Genomic DNA, 16257 nt, shown 5'->3' with positions numbered 1-16257 from the left:
AAAAATGAGATGTAGCCTTGAATACTGATTTTAATAGTATGGCAGGAACTGGGCAGGATGCCCAGTTACCAATGTCTGGCTACCAGTATTATGTTTTTTATCTGTGATAAGGTCCAAAAACGGAGAGTCTGTGTATCAAAATCTTTCAGAGCCAGTGAATCTTCCAAGATACTTACAAATACTCAGCAGCACTGTGGACCACAGCAGCAGCTGTGCCTCAGTACCAGTGTCACAAGACAGCCTCTGGGGAAGCGAAGAATGGAGACCACTGGGTAAAGCTGCACCCAGGGTGCCTAATTTCCCATGAGTATTTCATCCAAGGGAGAACAACAGAAGTATGCACTGTGCAACTTGTTTCCTACATAAGGATTGCTTCCTGAGAAATGTGTTAGGACGAGAAAGCACAGCCCAGTATTCTTGGTCAAATACCAGTCCTTAGGAGACCCTCATCCTCAGCAAATGAAATGTTTGGCAAATGAAGCTGCAGTCACCCACCTTCTTTTAAGGTTGCTTTTACTTTGTTGGCTTACAAGGCAAACATGGCTCTCCCTTTATGCTTCTCATACAGGCAAAACATTAATTTAGTGCCCCAGCACAAAAAATCCCCTAGTCACAACAGTAATTTTAGAAAGATCTAATATCAGCCAACTATCTGATGGAGAGCCTTTTGTTAAGCAGGTTATCACAAGGCCATGAAAGCTTTGAAAGTAAGAACACATGTAGTGAAAACACAATGGTTTCTGGGTAAGGAACTGACCTTTCCAATTTTCACAATCTGCACCTTGGGACTGGCACAATGTAATTGCTTTGAAAACAGTGCCTGGCAGTGCCAGGACACAAGAATTCTGTACCTCCAGTTGGGCTTGCCACAGTGGTAGGAAGCAATTCCGGCACTAGTAGTTTGGCTTTAGATGTTTTCTGTGCTGTGGAGGGCATATATACTGGGCTGACCTGTTTCACAATGATTTAAAACAACTTATTTTTGCAGGAGATCTTTGGTAGGGGCAGTTAAGGATTTTCCCTTCATATCCTTCATCAAATAATATAGATTTTGTAACTCTTTTTCAATTATTTTGTTTTAATCAAACAAAAAAGGTTTAAGAAATCTTAAAGGGGCAACCCTGACAAAATCACCATTGTTTTTTGGTAGCTGTTGTGGCTGCTGGGTGCCACGAAGTCCTTATGACTTGGTTTTCCTCAGAGAGCTAGTCTAGGCTCTCCTTAGCAAGGGCTGTATCACTCAGGCTGCACAAATGCTCTGTGAGTGAATGAAAGTGATGTGCTGCAAGAGATGAAGGCTAAATGAGAGGTCTAGAAGAGACAGGATGTACCAGGAAATCCACATATGGTTCATGCACACCGCAGCATGGAAATGTGAGTTAGCGTTGAACTGACCCACACTGAAATGCCTCGACAGAGCTCCAGGAGCTGAAATGAAGCACTGAAGAAATGCCTGGTTTCTTGAATCATTAAGATTTGACATCTTTCATTTTTAAAGAGCAATGAAATAGCAGTGTTGTCTCTGCTTGGCATGAAAGCAAGTCCTAAAATATCAGAATTTTCCCATTGACTGGGATTGTTTTCACTGCTGGTTCATCAGCAGGCTGGGAATGCTGTCTGACAGTGACGGAGTACCCATTGCTGTGAACACCAAGGCTGCACACAACACTGATGTGGAGTTCAAAGCTGAGACTTTGAAGGTGGAGGGCCTAGATCACAAGTCGTATGAGGAGTAGCTGAGGGAACTGGGATTGTTTAGCCTGGAGAAGGCTCAGGGGGACCTTACTGCTCTCTACGATTGCCTGAAAGGAGGATGGAGAGAGGAGGTCTCAAGCCATGCCAGGGGAGGTTTAGATTGGGTATTAGGATGAATTTCTTCACCAAGAGGATGATCAGGCATTGGAACAGGCTGCTCAGGGCAGCGGTGGAGTCACTGTACATGAAGTGTTCACAAACCATGTAGGTGAGGTCCTCAGTGCCATGGTTCAGTGGTGGCCTTGGCAGTCCCGGGGTAACGGTTAGACTTGATCTTGAATGTCTTTTCCAACCTGATTGATTCTATAATTCATTGTAAAACTTCTGGTTTTTTTTACGAGATATGTTCTGACATCTCTCAAATAAACAGGAAAACTACATTCAGCCATAACAAATCTCGAGCATTACCTGCTTTTCCTGCCTCCTTTTTAACAAAGCCAGAAGACCAAGTAACCCTGCTGAAGTCCACTGGAGCCTGGCAGCGGCACTGCTGGTGCTGAAGGGACTGAGGAGCTGCCTGTGGTTGCCCCGGCCGCTTAGCCTGAACGCTCTCCTGAGGCCGTGGACAGGCCCCGGCTGGCCTCGCTCACTCATAGTGAAGCCTCCGCTCCCTCCCGTGGGCAGGACACCTCTGCCTCTGCCCTGACCGGCAGGGGGGAGCTGACGGATGCCTGAGCAGAGACCACAACTCCCAGGCGGAGCCGAGCCCTGCCCGACCCCCCTGGCCCTCACACCACCAGAGGCGGGTGGGCGGTGCGGAGCGCGGCAGCAGCAGTCTTGTCGCTGTCTCATTGGCTGGCGCGCCTGCCGCTCCCGGTGCCCCTGGCGCCCCATTGGCAGGGGGGCCACGCGGGTCTCCCTCCCGCTGCCGTGACGCGCCTGGGGAGCTCCCGCCCACATTCCACAGCTGGAGCTGTGCGGGGGCCGAGCGCCGATTGGGGCGCGGTCAGCCGCGCTCCTTGCCCTCGATTGGCGGCCTCGGCGGCGGGGGCGTGGTCAGGCGTGGGCGTGGCGTTGGCGCGGGGCGGTGGGGGCGCGGCGCGCAGCTGGCGGGGTGACCCCCCCGCCCGCCCCGTGTCCGCACACTCCCAGCGGGGACGCGGCGCGGTGTGAGCGCGGCTCTGCCGCCCATGGGAGTGGGTGGCTCGGTGTGAGCCGGTCCGCCGCGGGTGGGCGTGCAAGGGTCAGGCGGTGTGTGTGTGTGTGAGGGGAGGTGGTGGTGGATCGGCAGGCGGGGGTGTCCCGTTGCTGGCGGCCGCCATGGAGGTGTGCGAGAGCGGCGGGGAGCAGCCGCAGCTGCTGCACTGGGACCGCAAGCTGAGCGAGCTGTGCGAGCCCGCCGACCCCGACACCCTGCTGTGCCACACGGTGAGGAGCGGCGGGCGGGAGGCGTCTCCGGCCGGGCAGCGCCCCCAGGAGCCGCGGGGAGGGCGGGATGGGGCGGCCGAGACGCCCCCTGCTTTTCTGGGCGCCGTGGCGAGGGTCGTGCTGGCCGCCCTCGGCCTCCCCTGAGGCGGGTGGGGTGTCCCAGTGGGAGCGGGAGTCGCGGTGCGGAGGCCAGGAGGTGCTCGCCCGCAGCCTCTCCGCGTGCCTCTGGGCCCGGTGTCCCCCGGGGGAGCGAGGTATTGCCGGGTAGGCGCTGGGGCCGTGGCTCGCTCTGTCTGTGCCGGTGTCACAGGTCCCTCCCTCCGTGCGCAGCGCTGGTGGCTCCGGTCGGGGTCTCCAGCCTTTCGCTCCTTGCCCCCTGCCCGGGCCTCGCCGCCTCGCTGGGGCCGGTAGCCCTTAATTCTAGCCTGGGCCCCACTTCCCTTGCGGCACCGCCGGCTTCTCCTGGGATCCCCTCGGGAGTCTTCTCCTCCAAAGCGAGACTGTCCCGGCACCGTCCCGCTGTCTGGTGTCCCCAGCGCAGGAAGGAAGTAACAGAAGTTTTGGTGATTATTTTTGTTTGTTTGTTTTGGCTGCAGTCCGCATAGTTGGGATAATCCCATGCAAATGCGTCCTGTTATCTCCGCTCTGTTGTTTCGTTGTGAGTCCGGAGGCTTTTTGGAAGCACAGAGATACATTATACAGATGTGCAGCCACAAATCCTAAGTGGAAGTGAGCTGGACCGCTTTGGGACAGCGTGCATAGAAGGCTCCTCTAGTCCGCCGCTTGTGCAGAGCAGGGGGCAGTCCAGCTTGGCGCAATTGTCAAACTGGTACTCGAATGAAGACCCAGTGTAACATGGTGGTGGTGACTAGCATGTGGCAGGGTGCCTTGGGAAAGGTGCTAGATCAGGCTCTGCGTTTCTTCCTTGTACCTAAGAGAGCGATGTGTAAATATCACCCTACAGAGAGGGACTGACCCAGCTGTTCTCGTGGGAGGAGGGGTGATTCCAGAGAGTGATGTGCGGTGAGGCACCATTGCTGGCGCTGTGTGGAGATGTCAGTGTTAAGTCTTGAAAGGCAACCAAGGAAAATCTTGTGTGCGGTGCGCAGTGGCCTCGCTGATCCGGGATCGTGTCCGGCACAAGCTCCAAGCCTCGTTTCAGCAGGAAGCAAGCCTGCTGCACATGTGACCGTTTATAAATATTGTTTGGCTTCCTTGTCTTTGAAAGTGCTTGGGATACTTGCGCAATGTGTATCTTCTGGTAGATCTGTGGAAAAGCAATCATGCATGATGGTGGGTTGTCTTGTTGGGTTTCTTTAAAAAGCAAACAGGAGCATTTAACAATGGAAAACTCTTCTTTCAAACAGCTTGTTTCTTGTGTTTGTTTTTTTCTTTACCATGACGGAGACTTTAACAAGGGGAAAGCTGTGAATGAAAGGAGAGGCTCTTCAGAGATTTTACAGTTGTGCTGGAATACTTCCTCCTGCTTTGGATCCCTGCGATGAGAATGGAGTTGCCACTCTCTTTTCTTATTTAGTGTTCTCATATTTTTTTAATTAGTGCCCTGAAGGGGATCTTGCGCTTGGGCTAGATCTTGTGGCTGCAGTGACATGGATATGTGTGTTTTCTGTACTATTTCAAGGAGCCTGGGACTTGGGCTTAAGTGTAGCCTGACAAAAAAGCCATCCTGGCTGTTGGGTGGATGGAAATGCAGTGCTTTTCCCTCTACTATTTTCACATTTTATTGGACATTTTAAACTTCAAATGCTGTGATGATGTGTGTTTTGCCAGAGGCAGTGCATAGGAGGATCTGCAGAAACTTGGGCTATGAGCCCCTTTGTTGGGAGTGACAGACTGCCCTTGATTTATTTGTGTGGTGGTGTTGTTTGTTTGTTTTTTGGGGGGTTTAAAACTTCTTTAGGCACTTGAAGTCAAATAAAAAGGCTTTAGGGCCTTGGAAGACAAAATAATAAGTTTGAAACAAATTTATCTTTTTTTGGTTGTTTTTGCAATTCTGAAAGAAGGTATCAGTAAAAAAAATAAAAGCAGCTAAATACTGTGGATAAAGCAGTTGTAGTGAGGTATTAGGGTCTTTAGAGGGGAAAAAAGAGAAGTTTTCTGGAACCTTGTCAAGTGGGACGTGATCCTGCACATGGCAGGGGTGTTGGAACTAGATGATCGTTAAGGTCCTTTCCAACCTAAACCATTCTACGAACATTCTCTGGGGGGGGGGGAAAAGTACATGTTCCTGCATCCTGCAGTGTGGAGGAAAATACGGTGCTTGGTATCATGAAACACAAGTTCTCTGTTTACCTCTGTCCAAAACTTCATGGAATCATTTTCAAAAACCAAAACAAACAAACCCTCTGGATAAAACATCTGTTCTTCTCCTGGCTTATACTTTCCATCTGTGAGGACTGGTTTGACCCGGCTGCTTCTGCTGTGCTTGTAAACTTATTGCAGGATGTTTCTGAAAAGACTGAGATGATGTACAGATAGAACACAGGAAGGTCCCCTCGGGTGCTCACCACTGTGCTGTCATCTTCAGGGCTGAGGAACATGTGCCCTATGTCATCTTCTGTTCTTTGCCCACTTCTTAGGTGTCCCATAGCTGGATGTGCAAGGAAACTTCAGGTTGGGTTTAGGAAAGGTGCCTGGTATGGTCATGAAGCCTTGGGAGTACGAGTTGGGCTGCCAAGGGGAAAGAGGGAGAAGATGACAACTAAGGGGAGAGCTCACAAGGAGGAAGAAGGATGAGTGTCCTTTGTCAGTTGCACTCTGTGCGCAGGCAGTTGACAGTGAGAACTCTGTCAGCCAGCTGCTTTTTGTGTATCTTAAGTTACGCTTTAACCTTTTTATGACCATAAAGGCTGTTCCTGGGTCAGGTTGACTTGAAGCTAGTAGATGAGTGTGAAAGTATGCATACACTTAAAAACTTGACCTCTGTTTTAAATCGTTCCAGCCATATTTTAAATTGTATCTTAATTACCAGGGGTGAAATCCAGCCTCCCGGGGATTTACATTTCTCTGTAGCGGCTGATGATTTCACCAGCACTCAAAGCAGTGTGAGGAGTGGTTCCCTCTCTGCTGATGCTCTTGGCGATGTTGTCACCTGTGATGGGAGAAAGCAGGACCTCAAGGAGCTCAGCTCTGGTGTTGGCAGGCAGCAGTACTTGAGGTGGCTCATTAACATCTTCATCGTTCATAGTAATCACCTGGATGCCAGATAGCTTTATAGCTGTAATTTTTCCAGAACGGCTTAGCTTCCCATCTAAGAAAAGGGTGAATGGTTTCCTATAGGTGTGTTCATGGCATATGTGATCTGTCTGCATATATCATCTTCATATGCCCTGTAGGTTGTTATGATTGGGTGTCGGTAATACCATACACTGGCATTGTGCAAGGTACTGTTATTGTTATTATATGCTGCTTCTTTTTCCTGGCAGTCAAGCAGAAAGGAAGCACAAAGCCTGCCACTACCCAAAGGGAGCAAAAGTGTGGCCAGGTTACAAACTCTTCACCACCTTGCTGCTGCTGTTATTTCCCGTTACACACAGGCGGGCATGAAGTGGGAGAGCTCTGCTTGTGGTCGTGGGCCTCTGTTGGAGGTGATTGGCGGTTGTATGCAGTCCAGCTGGGACAGCATCTTCAGTGACAAATGCCAGATCTGATGCAGATGGATGTCTGACAAACACACTGTGAAATGCCAACTACCTGTCCTGTTGCTGGATGGGAGCTGACAAGCAGATGGTTCTTATGAGCTTCTGACATTTAAAACCTCCTTATTTAATATTGAGGAGGCAGGTTCTCCCCCCCATTTTCATGATTATTTTAACACATTAGCTGCTGGCTGTTGCTTCCAGATGATAGCAGAATGCAGCTGAATGTCAGTGTAGCTGTGATCTTGGCATAGCAGTTATAGAACTACACCTGCCCTACAGGTACGTAGGGCAACAGCTGGCTAATATATTTAGGACTAACTTCCCACATGTCATGTCTGAGTGGTTAACTGGAAGATATTTCAAATGCTGAGTATCCCAAATTGCTTTTTCTTTAAGGAGCCTGACTATTAAACTTGAAGCTCATATGGAAAAAGTTGAAATGCCTCAAATATCACATTGCTGATGCCATTATCCGAGTGATGTTTGAGCTGAGCAAGCCTGTTGCCATGTCACTGGTGATGCTGTGGGCAGCTCAGCTCTGGAATATAGGTGCAGCATAGGCTGGCATGAGCAGAGGAGATATTCCAGGCTTTAGCAATCAAATTACTGTCTCCCTGCAAGAGCAAAACCAGAGTGATCCACCTCTGAAGGTTAGTGTTGAGTGATGGCTTGTGATAGCTTGTGATTGTCGTCTTAAGAGGAGCTGTGGAAACATTGAGCTGGCCTTACTTCCTTGGATAAAAATCACCCATTAGAAGCCTCTGAACCTCACTGGGAGCTTGCTGTGACTCATTTCCTCTGCCACAAAACTCATGGTCGCTATTACTTTGTGTTCTGATGACTTCTGCAGAAGTGTTGCTTCTGAACAAGCTGCCAGGGATTGCCTCTATTTTTCAGAGTACAGCACTGGCAATAGTTAATTTAAATGGGTGGCGGTGCTTGATTTTTGCAGTCTGAGTGTATTTAATTAAACGTTGTGGTTACCACAGCATACATGGTTGTGGAGCTGCATGTAGCTGTCTAAAATCTTGGGTCAGTACAGCTTGATCCATTTATTGATTTATTTTGGGGGTGGAAGATACTTCATTTATTTGAAAGTGGGGTTTGGCCTGCTGCCCTTTAAACAAGAAAGCTGAAATCTCACATTCTTTCTTCTCTATACACCTGCATATGGAGGACCAGACAGCTCACTTTAGGTGAAGTATTTATAAAGTCAGTACTTCCAAGGATTTTTGACAAAATCTTCCAGTAAAGAGTGGAAATGTAAAAGTGTGATTTTTTTATTATTATTTTTATTTTAATTTTTACTAGTTATGTGCAAAGTTTGCACAAAGCAGTAGTGTTAAATTTTGAGAATTACTTTCCATATTAAAAAAGCTAAAGAGGATCACAAGTGCTGAACAGCAGAACTGGTTGTGTTCAGTGCTTTGCACTGAAAGCCACCTCCCACTTCTCTCATTTTCTTCCCAAATTTAAGAAAACTATTCCTGCTTTCCAAGGGACATGTCAGGTACTCATAAATGGGCCTGAATGATCTACAGTTCCTCTAAAAGCTGAGATAAACGCAAGTGGGATACTTTGAAACTTTACCCTCCTATTTTCTGACAGTTAAAATTAGAAAAATGAGGGTATTGAGTTGCTGGCTGGTTTCATTTGGACTGGCTGTAACTTTATAGTGAAGTGCTTGATCTGCAGCGAAGCTGAGAGCTTGGAAAAAAACTTAGTCTGTCCTGGTACTGACTTTGAAGAGTGGTAGATAAGAATAAACCTGCTTTTAATGTACAAACCCACTGTTTTTTTCTCCTGACGGATGTGACTGATGTGCACTGTCCTCTGTAAATGTTTCCTTACTTCGGAAAGCCAGTCGTTAAGCGTGGAGCAGGTTATATGCGATAGCTGTGGTAAAAGAATTCATTCACTGCCTTACCAGACAGGGTTTTCCTGTGTCTGGAGTTGTTGAACTTATCTACGGAGCCCGGGGGAAACTTGTGCTCTTTGCAAGTCTTTGTTTGCACTGTGAAGAGTCCCTTCTTTGGGATCTTTCAGAGCTGGGGGTTAAGTAAGTTTCCCATCCTGGGGTGGTGTGTGTGTGTGACTGGTGTTTTATTAAAGCAGTCTCGCTTTTTAGGATCGCCTGTGTCTGTGAAAGAGGCTGATCTGACTAGCTGCAGACCCCAGATGGGGATGTGCAGTTTGATTTGATCTTTTTGTGTTCCTTTTGCTCTCTGATGCACTCTGACTTCAACCATAGCAGTTAAATTGCAGCTTTATGACCTCCTCTGCCCGTCTGCCTTCGCACTTCTGCTTGTACACTGTGAGGTCAGATCATCTTTGTGCCAGCTGTGAAATAAAGCAGTAAAAATAAATATAAAAAATAAAGCAAAGAGGCCTTTGACTGATGTACCACTGGCTGTTTCTTAGTTTGTCTCAGCTTCTTGTGGCTGTCACCTATACCACCACCTGGTAAAGCCTCTTTATGTCAGAGCTGCCCGACGGATATGGGAGGGAAGTAACTACTGCAGAGTAAAAGTGCTTCAGGAGCCATTGTGCACAGCAGTACCATGTTGTGGTAACACAAGATGGTGCCCCTGGTCTTTTGGGGAGCTTGTAAGCCGCCCTTAACAGGCTTTTTTGCAGTGCTAAGCTAAAGTGGATGTGCTCAGCTTTGTTACGGCAGGAACAGGGAAATGTTGGACTCATGAGGGAGAGGGGTTTTTACTGGGGCATATAGTGACAGGACAAGGGGCAATAACTTTAAGCTGGCAGAGGGGAGATTTAGATCAGAAGTCAGGAAGAAATTCTTCACTCTGAGGGTGGTGAGACACTGGCACAGGTTGCCCAGAAAAGCTGTGGCTGCCCCATCCCTGACAGTGTTCAAGGCCAGGTTGTATGGGGCTTGGAGCAACCTGAGAGGTGTCCCTGCCTATGGCAGGGGGGGTAGAACTAGATGGTCTTTAAGGTCCCGTCCAACCCAAACCATTCTGTGAGCTAGCACCTTGTCAGCAGCACACGTCCCATGGCCCTGTTCCTGCAGAGCCTACAGACCTACCCAGGACTGCAAGGACCAAGTCACCTAGCTTATACTGTGGCTTGCTATTCATCCCTCCAAAGAGCTGCATGGTCTCTGTCACTGTGGGCTCATTTTCTTTTGGTGCCTCAGCTACCAAAGGACCCCTGAGATGCTTAGTTGTTGCTTTGCAAGTGGATAGCTGGTTCTTTGAAAGCAGCTCTCTGTCTCTGGGCAAGTCATCTTGCTGGCTTTGCACTTGCAGATAGATGTTGGTTTTTTTTGTGCTGTATTCAAATATCAGTTATCCAGCCCTGCTGTCCTTCGTATTGTCTGTACTCCTTCCTCCCTGCATTCCTAAAAGCTGTTTTCCAATCACTTTGTAATACTTGGTTTAAATATCCATCATCTGTTTCCTCTGTCTTGGGTTGCTTCTCTCCCTTCTGGAGATGGATCATCTTGTGGGCGAGACTTTAGCAATTATTGATAGCCAGTCAGATAGGGTGACTAACCTAGCTCAGTGGCATTTTTCACAGACCATATTGGCTGCTTACCCTGAGCTTATGTGGCCCTCCCTTTAACTCCTCCGGTTACCAAGAGCAGCTTTCCTTTTTTTCCAAGGGAGATGGGTTCTGAGTGAGCACCTGAAGGGCTTTCTCACAGTAGAGCTCTACATCTAGTTTTTCAGGGAGGGCACTTTTCTGCTCCCTGTTCATCTCTCTGAATTATGGGTATGAGGAATCACTACTATCTGGATGCCCTTTGGCTGTGTATTTTTTCTGGGTTACAAGACCTGAACAGCCTGCGGTTCTGCACCTGGTTTAACCGCAGGCTGTTATGGTAGCTGCTGGGGAGCTGATCCAGTTTAAATGACTTTCATGCAAGAAATAAGCTTTCAAGGGGTATCAGTTCCCTGACACAGCTTACCCTGTAGCAGCCCAGGTTCTGGTGCTGATATCGGGAGGGCAGGAAATAATGTTTGGCTGGGAAAGGCCTTGTGGAACTGCTTAGTGGGCTAAAATGGGAATAGTAGACTGGGTAGCTTTGTGGGTTGTGCGTAGATGTAATCCTGATGTGTGTATGTGTGTATTTGATGCCAGTGGACAATGCTTTGGATATCTCAAAAGAAAGGGAATTACCTAGAGGAGGCAGTTGTTCAAAGATCAGTAGGAAAAAGGGTTGTTTGAGAGTAATGTGGATGTGTAGCAAAGAAATGGACAGACCCAAAGTTCAAAGAAGCACTCATGTTGGATCCAGTCAACGGTACTGCCACCCCTCTGTGGTGCTGAGTGTTAGTGAAAAGTGGAGGCTGTCTTGAAAGCTAAATTTTTTGTCTTGTATAAAAGTGACAGAAACAGAGTGCAAAAATTAATCTTGGCTTAGGGCCACAATTTTACTGGCAAATATATTACCCTTTCACCTCATTTAAGCGAGTAATAGGCAGTAAAGAAGTCAGGGCAAAAATGGTGAGGTCTAATAAGGCATAGCAGATGCCCTTAAATAAGGGCATTGCATCCACTGTCTCCAGACTGAGTTGCCAAGCTCGTCATAGCAGGAGTTGTCATTCTCTGTGAGCTGTCAAACGTAGCTTGTGACTGCAGAAGAGTCACTGAATTGAGTTGCATCAGTACTAAATGTGTGCAGGAAAGATATAAATGCTGTATCAAATAAGGAATGCTCCCTGTCATGAGGGAGCAGGGAAGGCAATGTGAGAAAATAAGGAAAGGCTGGTTAAATGGGATAAACCTGAATTGCTAGAGCTGTGCCCATAGCTGCCTTCCATCTAAATGTGTAGCTTACTAGTGCCAGTGACCTCTCTGTGCCTTCGCTGTGTCTTAGAAACTACTTACTTTTTTTTTCTGCCATCTGCTGCTAACTGGCTTTCAATCTTCTGTACGTGATCTGGCTCTGCTGTGGTGACAAGCAAAAATCCAATGGAAAAATGTGACACCCACTTCATCTCTTTCCTCTCTGCCAAGGCAAAACATTTCCCTGCGGCTGTGCTTTGTCCCTCCACACAATCTGTTAGTCATATGGGGTGAGAAACAGAGACGAGGATGATCTGATAACCTCTTAGACCTCTGGACAGGCACCTGAAGGAGCTTCAGGCTTCCTTCCTTGTGAAATCTGATGTGTCTTGAGCAGAGCTGCAGGGGGGAAGTATACTGGTGTTGGCGGAGGCTTCTCCCTTATAGCACGGGGGCAAAAAGCAATATTGCTAATGTGCTTTAGTGGCTCACCTGGAGCTGCATTTGCTGGCACCCTGCAGCTCTGCCAGGACAAACCCTGGCTGTTTAGTGACACCCTGGAGCATCATCTTCCAGCTTTTGCTGGAGCTGGGGTTGTCTGCAGAGGTAAGGTGTGCGCTCCCTTGTGTGAGATATGCAAACCTCCAAAAGAGAGGTCACTTGCCCTTTTTCTGCACTGAAGACATTAAGTGCTGCCCCTCATTTTGGATGCAAGCAGGGTCTTCAGCTGTGGCAAAATGCTTTTAAGCATATGGTGTCTTGTGAAACAAGGATGTTTTTAAGACCTGACTGGATAAAGCCCCAAGTTACCTGATCTGAGCTTAGCACTGACCATGCTTGGGCAGGAGGCTGGGCTAGAGACCACCTGAGCTGCCTTCCAGCTGGAGCTGTGCTGTGGTTCCTTCCACAACAGTCCTGGACCCGACCTTGCTCTGGTTTAGATACGGCATTGCTAGTCAGTGATCTGATCCCTGAGTTTTTCATGTCCTTGTTACACTACCAAGTGATTGAGGCCACCTGGTTTTGCTGATTTTTGTTAGAAAACTGTTGTTTCTGATGACCATAGTTTCACAAAAGCAGTGTTCTGGTTTGGATTTACTGAAATGGGCAGAAGGAAAACTGAACTGAGTTCCAGCTGTCCTGGACAGATGCTTGTTTCTGTGTGTACATTTTCCTTCTGTGCAGCACACATGATGTGCAGTGGTGTGCTGGACTTGCGGTTTGGGTATGCACCCATAATTTTGTTCCAGATTTTCCTGATAAAATTCTGGGAACCTTACCTGCTTGCTCTTCTGCTATATGATAGGACCATATAAGAGCCTACACCATTTGTGTCAAGGCTGTTTGTCATTATGCAACCTCAAGTCTAGAAGGTCTGGCTACTACCTGTTCTAATTCCTTTTTGTGGCTAGTCCTGAAACTGTAGGTGTGGGATGAGACCACCCTGTGTAGTAGATTGTGTGGCTAGCTTAGAGGTTTATAAGACTTAAAACCTGGAAAATAGCCAACAAAAAAAATCAAACACCCCAAGCCCTGAATACCAAGCAGGTCTTTGTTCCTCCACCCCTGCACAAGGGGAAGCTTATCCCAAGGCTGCTTTTTTCCCTGGTCTCCTTATATTTCTTCTGTTGGCCTCAGTAATCTGCTTGCAATGTTCTGATTTTGTGGGGGTTATCTGAAAACATGCGTATTCTCATTTTTGGAGCTTGTATTACCCACAGAAGAGATTTGTGTGAGTAGAACCAAAACTCAAGAGCAGTAAATTGCTGAGCTGCTCCTGCAGCTTTTCTCGCTGTAAAAGTGATGTGACTGTTGCCTTTGGGGAAAGCTTGTGTTAATAATGGTCAGGATGAGATCTTCAGGAAGGACCAAGTCTAAGAAGGTCATTATTTCTTGCAGCCAGATACCTGGCTTTTTGGATCTGTCCTGGCTAGCAAAGGATGAAGGCTGAGGAAAATATGATGTCTAAGCTGTCTGCTTTCATACCTCCTAATAAGAAGCAGTGGCTGACTTTCTGCAAAACATCTGCCTTTCTCATCACGGGTGTAGCTGGCCTAGTCATCAGCAGTGACGGTATGTCTTGCTCCAGCTCCTCAGTGCCGCAGCTCCTTTCTCCTCCTCCCCTCCAGCATCCATCCGCCCCGCACAGCTGCGTGTGTGATTCAGTGTTGTGACTGGTGTGTTTGGGACAGGCTGGGAAGCCGTGTTTTTCAGAGGAAAGCCATAAAGCGTAGACTTGGTTTTGCTTGGTTTTTCTTTTCGAAAGAAGAAAACTGCGCTGACTCTGCTTACAGTCTCTGATGCCTCCCTGGTGAAATGCTCCCTGGTGAAATGCTGTGGGGACTGAGGGCTCTCAAGGGATGTCTGTTCTCACTGGCTCTGGGCCATCTGCCATTTCTCTCATCGGAAATCATTTCTCACATCCCTCTCCAGACCAATGCCTGCATGTCTGCCTGCTCCCTTCCCTCCCAGCACCCTTGAAGGAGCCAAAGCTGAGACTTGCTGGGAAGCTCCTGCCCAAGGTTATCAAATCAGTAACAACAGTTCTCCAGTCATCTGGGGAATGCAGAAGCAGGGGGATGCAGAAGGGCTCCAGATATGCGAGGGTGCTGTGCTGCAATCCTGCCCTTGGGGTACTCAGCTGACTTCTCCCACTGGCAGGTGGAAGGCATGGCTCAGCAGGACTCCTTGGATAAACAGGCATGGCAGAAATGAGCTTTGGTGTTATTTTTAAGGCATGAGCTTTCTGAATGCAAAACTTGTCTCTTCGTGCCTTGGTGCTCTTGCAGTTCTGTTTCTATTTGCCTGGTTTGCATCTCATGGCTTTCAGTGGATGCTGTCACTTACAAGAAGGACTAAAAGAGAAAGAAAAGTCCTATTTTTGTACTAGCCCAGGGTGACTTGTGACTTCTCATTCAACTGTACTAATTCAGCTGAATTCCTATTGCCTATTATCATTCTCTGCTGAAAAAACACAGTAGGGAGTCTGCTCTGGGACTTAGGAATGTTTCTCCATTGCTGTTGCTTGTTTGTTGGGTTGTTAGAAATACGTTGCAAAACTACAGGGGAAAGATGGACTTAATTTGTGTTGATGTTTTTTCTCAACTGCAAATACGTCTGCAACATCAAAACTTACAAGAAAATGGCACTGACCTGGAAAACTGTGCAGTAAATGTCTTGTGTTTTTTCCTAAAAAGAAAATAAAATTGAAGTCATTTCATGTCTACAGCATCCTTTTTAGCTTTCATGAGAAAGATCTGGAAGAGAGGCATGCAGACAGCCCTCTCCTCAGTTCCTTGTTTGTAACAGCTTTCTGGAAAGATTAGTTGGGAATGAGAAATCTTACTTGCTTTTAAGGTGTGGCTTCGGTGTTTCAGAGGGACATTATATGACATGGTAGCTGGGATGGAGCTACTGGAACTGCAAGGAACTTCTGGACTTTCTTTCTTTTTGTTTCAAATTTGCAGGTATTTGAGGGGAAAAGGGAGGTTGGAGATACAAGCATGAAATGAGAATCTGCAGAAACTTGCGTTGCTGAAGGCCAAGGGAAGAGACAATTGAAGTTAGTGCAGAAAGCTGTAAAGTCAGTGTGTCAGAGGAGCCAGGGTTGTGACTGGGGATGGCCAGTAACTGCACCACTGCCACTGCAGTGATTAAAGTGTTGAAAAAGTATGGTTTGGGGAGATGCATGGAAACTGGGGCTTGTAGGTGTCATTATGCTATAGTTTGGCTGTGGGCTTTTGAGCCTTGATGCCAGGATATCTGAGAGAGACAGGCTAATTTGAGAGAATTCAGAGAACAGCAGCAGAAGTGGTTGAAATAGCAGGTTTATGAGGAAGGATTAAAAACCTTAAATACGTATTGCTTTGACAGGTGTTTGGAAGAGGATGTGGAAGTGATATGATCAAAACAGTTTATGCTAAGCTTACATTAATATTATGGAAACTTCGTTCTCAGTTTCATATGATGTATATAATATAATTTTCAGTATCAGTACCAGAATAGAGAGTCTGTGAAAACTTTGGTTACAGCTGTGGTTCTCATAACACGTTGATAATGAATATTGTTGTACCCACGGCAAGATCCTTTAGAGCTTTGTGCTTGGAATAAAATTATCATGCAGGGGATTATGAATCTTAAGCTATCATTATGCTATTCTTTTTTTAAACTGCTAATGTCCTCTGAAAATACCTTTTCTCATTTTGCCCAAAGTAATACCTACAAATTAGAGAGGAGTAAAAAAGAGTGAGTGTGAAGTAGGGAGGAGCTGATGATGATCAGCTAGGACTATCCAAGGGGAAAAGATGATATTGGCAAACATACAAGTAGAAATGGGACTTTTTTTTAACGGTGTAGTGTGAGAATTAACTATTGCCAGTAATCAGGTTACAAAACGTCTTGGAACCAACGAGTCTGGATAACTGGAAATCCAGATAGGCTGAAAGGTCCCAAAGGAGAAGTTTGGCTTGTTGACACTGATTTTTGTTGGGTCATGACATCATGAAAACATAAAATTGATTAAGAAAGAGTAAAGGGAGGAAATAAAAACTGTGCACTGGAGATCCTGGAACCAAACATATTTAAGGATACATGGAATCTTGCAGGATTCAGTATTTAGAGTGGAAGGATACAAATATGATTTAACTCTGGAAGGTAGGATTTTATGAAAAGCAGTATAATTGGACAAATCTGATTTGATTCTGCCAGATGAAAAAGA

The 16257-nt window shown here is 47.0% G+C and overlaps 1 protein-coding gene across 2 annotated transcripts in view; it reads left to right on the top strand.

Annotated features, from left to right (window-relative positions):
* Positions 1-2815: 2815 nt before the first annotated feature.
* CREB3L2 (cAMP responsive element binding protein 3 like 2) overlaps positions 2816-16257 on the top strand; it is a 74395-nt gene continuing 60953 nt past the window's right edge. For both annotated transcript variants that reach the window (XM_061444899.1, XM_061444898.1), the window contains exon 1: positions 2816-3123. In XM_061444899.1, the coding sequence (XP_061300883.1) occupies positions 3016-3123 (108 nt within the window). In that variant the 5' untranslated portion in view covers positions 2816-3015. The remainder of the gene's footprint in view (positions 3124-16257) is intronic.

This window comes from Pezoporus flaviventris, unplaced genomic scaffold (genome assembly GCF_033815535.1).
Source record: "Pezoporus flaviventris isolate CSIRO_AGI_PZ_B2104156 unplaced genomic scaffold, CSIRO_AGI_Pfla_v1 ptg000002l, whole genome shotgun sequence".
NCBI classification, from domain to species: domain Eukaryota; kingdom Metazoa; phylum Chordata; class Aves; order Psittaciformes; family Psittacidae; genus Pezoporus; species Pezoporus flaviventris.
Note: the sequence above shows the minus strand (reverse complement) of the source record. Positions and strands in the feature narration are given on the sequence as shown.